This window comes from Suricata suricatta, chromosome 7 (assembly GCF_006229205.1).
Source record: "Suricata suricatta isolate VVHF042 chromosome 7, meerkat_22Aug2017_6uvM2_HiC, whole genome shotgun sequence".
Classification (NCBI taxonomy): domain Eukaryota; kingdom Metazoa; phylum Chordata; class Mammalia; order Carnivora; family Herpestidae; genus Suricata; species Suricata suricatta.
This window is the reverse complement of record NC_043706.1, coordinates 145,397,228-145,406,225: the sequence shown is the minus strand read 5'-3', so window position 1 is coordinate 145,406,225 and position 8,998 is coordinate 145,397,228. Positions and strand designations below refer to the sequence as shown.

At 42.6% G+C, this 8,998-nt stretch overlaps 1 protein-coding gene and 1 long non-coding RNA gene across 2 annotated transcripts in view; one reads left to right on the top strand and one right to left on the bottom strand.

Annotated features, from left to right (window-relative positions):
• Positions 1-1,461, bottom strand: part of LOC115296442 — a 2,934-nt gene extending 1,473 nt beyond the window's left edge. The window contains exons 1-2 of the long non-coding RNA XR_003910889.1: positions 1,442-1,461; positions 390-488 (exon numbers count right to left, since the gene is read on the bottom strand). This is a non-coding gene — a long non-coding RNA (uncharacterized LOC115296442). The remainder of the gene's footprint in view (positions 1-389; positions 489-1,441) is intronic.
• On the top strand, positions 1,442-7,336 carry PDCD2 (programmed cell death 2). Its single transcript, XM_029944899.1, has 6 exons — positions 1,442-1,791; positions 2,256-2,498; positions 2,846-2,977; positions 4,255-4,358; positions 5,881-5,994; positions 6,746-7,336. The coding sequence occupies exons 1-6, from the start codon at positions 1,509-1,511 to the stop codon at positions 6,902-6,904; spliced, it is 1,035 nt and encodes a 344-aa protein (XP_029800759.1). The 5' UTR covers positions 1,442-1,508; the 3' UTR covers positions 6,905-7,336.
• Positions 7,337-8,998: the final 1,662 nt, after the last annotated feature.

The following is an 8,998-nucleotide window of genomic DNA, read 5'->3' as shown; positions in this document are numbered from 1 at the left end:
ATTGGATCACTGTATTTCCTGTAACTCCCCCTTCCCAAACTCATAAAAGCCCTACCCTGCCTTTGTTCGGGGCTCACTCCACGTGGATCCAGTAAGTCTGTGAGCCTGAGTTTAGGCTGGCCGGGCCTAAATTCGTAATAAAGCCCTTTGCTTTTGCATGCGTGATTCGGTCTCCCAGGTAATCTCTGGTTTTAGGGAGCGATATTAAAATCTGGGTACAACAAAATAATATTAAAGGAACTTGTTTCCAAAAGAAAGGAAATGTTAGATGTAATTTTTCTATAAAATAAGTACTAGAAATAGAAGCATTTGGGCTACAGCTGAGTCCCAGCTACATTTGCTCATGCCTTGTTGAGATTTAAACAAGAAACAGCCAATAAAATCCTCACCTTGCCAGAAGGGGCCCAGGAGGAAGGCACTGGCGGGTTTTGGGGCTGGCCCACAGGTAGCATCCAGTGCAGGGTTGGCTGCCATGTGCAAGGTGGAGGCTGCTGCAGGAAAAGGAGTGGGGACAGTAGCTCCTTGTACCCTTTCACTTTTGTAGATGGCAGTTTCAGACTTGTTGCATTTATAATTGAAATTTTATTGTAAACTTTTACTTAAATAAAACTCTCAGTTGTAGGGATGCAGGTCTGAAACTGACTCCATGAGACAATAGAAGGGCACACACTGCCCAAGGCAAGAGGGACCACCCTTGTAACGCCCAATCAGGAAAGGCCAGCTAACACCTTTAACATTTCTAAGGGCAGGCCTAAAGATGGAGGCTAAAGACTAGTCACACCCTATGTGAGGGTACTGGGCCCACTCTGTGATTGGTCAATACTCTAAATGTTGTGATTGGGTCCTGCCAAAAGTAACAAATACTCTAGGCAATGTGAATGGTTAAACCTGCTGTCAATAATGTTGTATAATAATGATTGGATCACTGTACCTATGTCACAATTTCCTGTAACTCCCCCTTCCCAAACTCATAAAAGCCCTACCCACCTTTGTTCGGGGCTCTCAGCATGGATCCACCACGCCAGTAAAGTCTGTGAGCCCGAGTTTAGCCCCCGGCGAGCCTAAGCCCATAATAAAGCCCTTTGCTTTTGAATGCGTGACTCGGTCTCCCTGGCAGTCTCTGGTTTTTGGGGGCGATATTGGAAACTTGGGTATAACAGTGTTTGAAGTGACAATGGCTGCCAAGTCAAAAAAAACAGGGAAGAGGAAAAAAAAAAACCAAGGACACCATTGAAATATTTGAAATAGCTGGTAAACTTGCACATCTCTTCCTGGCGCATTATTATAAATTCCCAGCCCTAACCCCTAAGTGCTAACCCCGCCCTCATGTCATGGGACCGGAAGTTCCGGTTGCAAGGAGCGTGCTTACGTCGGGCCTTTTCCTTAGTCCCGCCCCCTCTTCCCTGTTATCCAATCGCTTCTGAGTCGCAGTTCTGCTCACCTTCCGGTGGCCAACTTCTGTCTACCGGCAGAGTTCCAGCGTGCGAGCGGTCGGTCTCTCCGGCTTCATGGCGGTGGCCCGCCCGGGGCCGGCTGAGCTGGGCTTCGTGGAAGCAGCGCCCGCGTGGCGGCTGCGCAGCGAGCAGTTCCCAAGCAAGGTGGGCGGGCGGCCGGCGTGGCTGGGCGCCGCCGGACTGCCGGGGCCAGAGGAGCTGGCCTGCGCGCTGTGCGGCCGCCCGCTGGCCTTCCTGCTGCAGCTCTACGCGCCGCTGCCCGACCGCGCCGACACCTTCCACCGCGGCCTCTTCCTCTTCTGCTGCCGGGTGCCGCCGTGCTGTGCCGGCCTGCGCGGTGAGCGGCCGATGCTCCTGGGGCGGGGGCGGGGGCCCCAGCGCAGACCCCGGCCCCCAGCCCCCAGCCCCGTTCGGTTTCCTCACGCATTCTGGGCCCCAGCTTTAGAGTTTAATCAATTGGTACAAAGTGTGCGTTGTTATACTAAAATAATGAAAACTGCCGTAGAAAGCTGGGCCCACTAACGTTTCCATATTTGTGGAGAGTCCTTGTGACTTAACTAGTCGTCTCACTAACATATTGAGGAAGCTCAAAGATCCAAATCAAACTGTTGTGTGTACCAAACTGGTTTCTTGTTATTTTTTCACTTTTTTTTCTTTGCCCCCCCGCTTTCAGAAAATAAGATGACGGTAATCAAAAACTTCTGTTTGTCTTTTCAGTCCTGTGTGGACCACTCAAATATTTGGATTGCTATATTGTTTTACTTAAGGTATTTTACAGCATCTCTTCTCATTTTCTCATAGTTTTTAGAAATCAGCTGCCTAGGAAAAATGACTTTTACTCGTATGAACCACCTTCTGAGGATCCTCCTCAAGAGACAGCAGAGTCTGTGTGCCTCCAGCTCAAGTCTGGTGCTCATCTCTGCAGGGTGTGTGGCTGTTTAGGCCCCAAAACATGCTCCAGATGTCACAAGGCACATTACTGCAGTAAGGAGCATCAGACTCTAGACTGGAGATTGGGACATAAGCAGGCTTGTACACAATCAGGTGAGTCAAGTTTCAGCTCAGTTTCATAGCATCTGTCAACCCAAGTTTTTTGTTTTGAGAATAAAAGTTAAGGTTAGAGAAGGTATTATACTTCTTAAAATGTTGGTAACTGGTGACATGAACAGCTTTATGAAAGCAACTGTGAGGTCTTCCCTACTCAGTGATGTCCCAGACTGGCCTTAATACAGGCATTTAGTTTATGACCCATAATCTAAAATGCTGGAACTACATACATTTATTTCACAAAACTGTTACTATATAGGATATACTTTAGAGGTAGGAAATTACTAGACCCTCTTTAAAACTAAATGCCTAGTAATGATGCTAGTTACCTTTTCTTATTTCAGAATATTTGGACAGAACAATTCCAGACCACAACTTCCTTTTTCCAGAATTTGAAATTGTAATAGAAACAGAAGATGAGATTACACGTGAAGTTGTTGAAAAAGAAAATGAATCAGAAATTATAGAAAGCATGGGTAAGGGGTCAATTTTAGAACTTTATTCATTAAGTGATTAAATATAATGCTTGAAAGAAAAGGCTCAGCATGTCATGAAAAGAGGCAGGTACTGACAAGAAAAGCTAACTCACTAGAGTATGTAGCCTATAATTTTCAAATATTTTATCATTTGAAAATATCCTTCCTGTACCTCCCCTCCTTGGCATATATATCCAATACATTCTGGTTCTGATAAAGACATGTCAGGGTAAGTATCCAAGTGGTCATTTGGGTAGGACTCCACCCTGGAAACTTGGTAAGTTCATCTGGATCCAGGATAATGTTTCTCAGTTCAAGATCAAATAAGTAAGAGTGCTTAGCGTAGTGTTAGGCAGGTGACGGGTCCTTTAAATGTTTCATGTTCCCAGTTTCAGATACACGATTTTATAGGTTATCTAGAGACGATCATACTCTAGTGAAGTGCCTAGGCCAAACCAAATACCTAGGAGACAGATTAGTAGCCAACATTTATCCAACACTTAGTCTGCATCAGGGGCTGTTTGAGCATGATTCATTAAAGTCCTGAAAGAGGTAGAGGGAGTTAGAAACTGTACCTCATTTTGCAGTGAGGAATTTGAGGTTTTCTATGTAATTTTTTTGGTCATGTAACCAAAGTTGTTTGAGTTCAAATGATACTGACTCCTGAATTTGAGGTCTTAGGCACTACAAAAGTAGGTGTTAGAATCAAAATCAGACTTTAGAATATCAGCTTACTGGTTTATAGTTCATATTCAGGAGAAATCAAAGCTATACATTGGTACATGTCACACAGACTGAATTCTATTCAGGACAGCAGTGGTTCAGATAGCTGGGGTCCCAGGAGAGGAGTGTGAGGAACACGTCGGTAGGTCAAGAGGGAGCTTGTGATAGCTGAATGAGTACCAGCTGGGAAAAGAAATGCATGAGAGAAATAGGGAGAATCCAGATGCCTAAAGGGTAGTAGTGAAAACATAAAAGGCTCAGTGTTTGTTGGGTGTCCTGTTATCTTTGCTGGACACAAGTCCTAAACCCAGGACTTGGGTCTGTTCTTTGAAGCTTTAAAGAGGCACTATTAGGAACCTGCACAGTACTGGAGTGCCTGAAGCACCAACTTGAATGAATTAAAGTTCGGGGAAAGCCTGTGGGAACAACTGGCCTTCACTCCCTATTTGACACTTAAGTTGGTTGTTTGAAATTTCCTTTCCTCAGCATGTGGGAAATGTCAAGTCATGGGGATTATTTCTGTTGCTGTAACAGTTGCACTGATGATTTTGCAGGTGAAGCACCTGAAGAAGAATTGGATTCCATGGCAAAACATGAATCCAAGGAAGATAAAATTTTTCAGAAGTTTAAAACTAAAATAGCCCTTGAGCCAGAACAGGTAAACTAGACTTCATACAACTCTTATGTTCTTTTCAGGTGATGTTTTCAGGGTATAATCCTGAAAGAGGTAACTACAATAAAGCCAGTGTTTTGTTACAGACACAGATGGTCTGCTGACCGTTTCAGTAGTTCTGGAAAGACTGTTAATCATGTAGGGTTTATATTCTTTAAAAAAATTTTTTTTTAACATTTATTCATTTTTGAGAGACAGACACAGCACAAACAGGGGTGGGACAGAGAGAGAGGGAGACATACAGAATCCAAAGCAGGCTCCAGGACCCGAGCTGTCAACACAGAGCCCGACGTGGGGCTCGAACTCACAAACTACAAGATCATGACACAAGCTGAAGTTGGACGCTTAACCAACTGAGCCACCCAGGTGCCCCTATAGTCTAAAGAAAGTATCAGAGATAGAAGATGAATAAGATATTGCTTGTGAGGCAAAAAGTTTGCACCAATGGCAGAAAAAAAATTTTTTTTGCTTATAAAACCGACATGACATGTTAACACAGACCCTGGTATTGAGGGAAAAAAATGCGCTTTGGCGTTAAGCAGATCCGGAGTCCTGGACCCTTGAGTTACACAGTAAGCGCTGGTCCTCGCGTTTCCAGCGTGAAGAGACCGAGGGTGGCCGCAGGCGCACGGCAAGTGCTCGGCAGATGTTTCCCTTCTTCATCTCTGTTCCTCTATTAATGTTGTTCTCCTTTTAAGAAAACTCCGCTGAATCCCTGTAAAGCAGTCACTGAATCAAATACCCAGGGGAAGATGACCATGGGAAGAACAGACCTAGGTCCTAAACACTGAGAAGGTAGTTTTTAGCAATGTACATGCTCTTGACAAAACAGGAAGGACGCTCCATTGCTGTGTAACATCTTACAATGAAATTTATTGGGGCACCTGGGTAAGCATCCAACTTTGGCTCAGGTCATGATCTCACTGCTCTTGAGTTCGAGCCCTGTGTGGGCTCTGTGCTAACAGCTGGGAGCCTGGATCCTGCTTCGGATTCTGTCTCTGCCTCTCTGCACCTCCCCTGTATGTTCTTTGTCTCTGTCTCTTCTGTCTCAAAAATGAAATAAAATACTAAAAGTAAAAAAATTTTCTCTGTAGTATTTATCTGAACAACTGTTTGACCTGGCAGTTGTCCCTTTAAAATTTCTAAGAGATTCCTTTTATTTGTGTGAAAGGAAGCACAAACTCTGGGCTAAATTTGGATTCAGAAACTGGTAGTAAGAAGCAAGATTATGGTGGGACCCTACACAAAATGCTCTTGGGATTCAGATTCTAACCATATTATCTTTTATGAAATACGATTTTGATGACCCAAGTCAGATGAACTAAACTGATGACACTGAGGAAGGGGCCAGGTCTGAGGGGAGGGGATCCCCCTGTACGGATGAGTGAGGGGAGCTCCTGCGTACAAACAGGTAGAAAGTTTCTCCAGAAGATGATCAAATCACATGCTACCAGCGGAAACCTAGGTGAGATGTTGGTGATTTGAACATGATCGTGATTGGTTTTAGGTGCTCAGATATGGCAGAGGGATTGCACCCATCTGGATCTCTGGTGAAAATATCCCTCAAGAAAAGGACATTCCAGATTGCCCCTGTGGTGCCAAGAGAATATTTGAATTCCAGGTATGGCCTCTAAAGAGTATTTTAATATACAGTTAATCTGGGCTATGTAATTAAATGCTACAAAACTTTACTGAAGTAATATATACACATGGGTCCTGTTAATGCAGAAAGTGCCTTCTCCCACCTGAGGGCTTGTTTCCTGGAGGGAAACTGCTGTTCTATCTGGTATTTCTTTCTCTTTCTAAATAATGTGCTTTTTCTGATAAGTTATCAATTTATTAGTTTTTAGACATTATCCATTGATGGACATGTGCAATAAGGAAGATTTAAATGTCATTGCTTCTCTCATCTTGACCATCCCCCCGTCTCTGAATATAGTTAGATAATCATTTTTAGTGTCTCCATTTTGTTACATGTGTAATTTTAAATATACCTTCTTTTCTTGTTCTGGCAATTAAGGCCTTTGTACTTGGTGATAGGCTTTACTCAGTTTAGCTTTGGTTTTTGGATTTGGTAGGAAAACAAATGGATATAATTAAGATGGTTTTTCAAAAGGAATTGTTAAGATCACAATCCATTTGGGTTGGTAAGGAATACTCTTGAACTGTAAACTTACTAACCTTATAAAGTAGTACATGGTATCTGTTTCTTAGAGTAAAAAAAAAAGGAATTGTGAAGACTATATCCAAAATTAATTGATTTAGTGTCAAAGCTGGAGATGGAAAGACCCAAGATCCCTATCATCACCCTGGCAAGCAAGGAAGGTTTCTTGCCTAAAAGCAGAGCGCTAATTGTGTTACCCTCTCCTCAGGTCATGCCTCAGCTGCTCAACTACCTAAAGGCTGACAGACTGGGCAAGAGTGTCGATTGGGGAGTTCTGGCTGTCTTCACCTGTGCTGAAAGTTGTAGACTGGGGATTGGCTACACAGAGGAATTCGTTTGGAAGCAAGATATAACAGATACACCCTAAAGACAATGTCAGAGCCTTACAAATGCTCATAATCTCTTAGGCCTTGCATTTCCATTACTAGGAATTTGTCCTAAATAAAAATACCAGAGACAAAGATGTTTTAGGTGAGTTTGCAATGTGTAAGTATCCGTGAAACAAAAAAGTCCAGTGACAAATAATTAATTTTGGTGTGTTCCTACAGCAGAAGGTAATGCAGTCTTAATGATACCTGTATGCACATCAAATAAGACAGAGGTTTAAACTGACACCAAGATATTCATATATGTTCATATACTTTGTAAAGCCATTTATAGATGTTTATGTTCACAGAAATCTGGAAAGATATATACTTGGTGTGAACTAATTAACTATGAATGGTAGGACTAAGTGAAGTAATTGTTTTACCTATATATTTGTTTCTTTCTACTTAAATAAAATTAATACAATCTGTTACCCAGAGTGTTTTTCCTCCTAAAACTTGCAGTGTTAAAACCGAGAGAAAATTATTTGGGTAAAACCAGAAGAGATCTGTCTGGTAACCAGGTGACTGTGACAGGCTCTAGTATACATAGAAGCCCAGAACAATGAACAAATTGGGCTAGTGAGTGTGATGACTTCAGCTGAATTCGTGGTCTATCTCAATACCACATGGGAAGTAAACTCAAGTAAGGAGGTAGGAATGAGGCGCTGGAATTTCCCTAGGGAAATCTGGCCCCGGACACAGCAGCCTGAGGGAAGGCCCTGAGGTCAGCCAAATCCGTTAGCCATGTTAAGGCTCCTAGCTCCTAGGGTTTTACATTTATGTTGTGACAATTTCCAACTCTTTGAACAGGAGTGGTGCCTGGCCAGGACGAAAGCAAGCGTGAAGGATACTGCTGTTGACTAGTGCTTGAAAACCAACAGCTACTCTAGGTTGGCTCCTATTCTCCCATACCTATGCCTGCTAACCCTGAAGTACGCTGCAGCCATAAGTGCATCTTTTTGGATGTTAGACCATTTGTTAATGTCACCAACTACTTGGCTATTTCACTATACTTTTATTTGAGCAAGTCCTAGTGTGTTAGCCCATGTTATATATGTACATATTTATGTAATTAGTAAAGATGCGTATATAAAATACGGTGAAATGGGGCAGCCGCATGCCACAATTTGTTAAACATCTGACTTTGGTTCAGGTCATGATCTCACAGTATTTGAGTTCGAGCCCCACATCAGGCTCTGTGCTGACAGCTCAGAGCCTGGAGCTGTTTCAGATTCTGTGTCTCCCTCTCTCTCTTCCCTTCCCCTGTTCATGCTGTCTCTCTCTCAAAAATAAATAAATGTAAAAAACAAAACAAAACAAACAACCAGAGGTTTGATTCCTAACAAAAGAGCATGGCACTTCTGTAGTCCTTACAAAGGAATCAAGCCTCTGGATGCAGCTGCTCATTTGCAGAAAATGCAGAGAACAGAGGAGCATGCTGAACTACACCATGAATTTGAAAATAGCAAAACATATACTGAAAGAAACTACCAGCTAAATGGCCTGAAAATTTTAAGGAAAAGAGATGCAGGAGGAATATAAGGAATAAAACATACATAAAAACATCAAATTTTTTAAAATGGAAGACTACCCTATATTAGTAATTTAGGTAATGACTATAAAATTCAAGATAATGTCTATTGGTACGTGGTGTTGTGGCTGGGCAGGAACAGGAAGGAGGGGCTCCTGGGACACAGGCAAGGTTCCAGATGGTGGCTGCAGGGGTGTCTACGGAGTCAAACACTGTGCTGGACCTATTTGTTAGGCTTTCTATGTGTGTGGTGTTTCATAGGTAGAAGTTTCAGAATTCAGAAGAGTGATTAGGAAGAAGATAGATCTGTCAATAAGAATTAAAATACAATGAAAAGTTATTATAATAGGAACAAGAGAATACTTAGGAATTTACTTTTGTGAAATGTAGAAGCCCTATGTGAAACAATTACAAAACGTTACTGAACAATCTAAGAGAAGATCTACATGTGGAGAGAGAGTTCTTTCTTGGAGAGATGTCTCTCCAAATGATCTTTAACATGACTGATGTCGCTGATGACCGGGAGGTACAAGAACACAGTACCTCACACAGTATCCTCTCT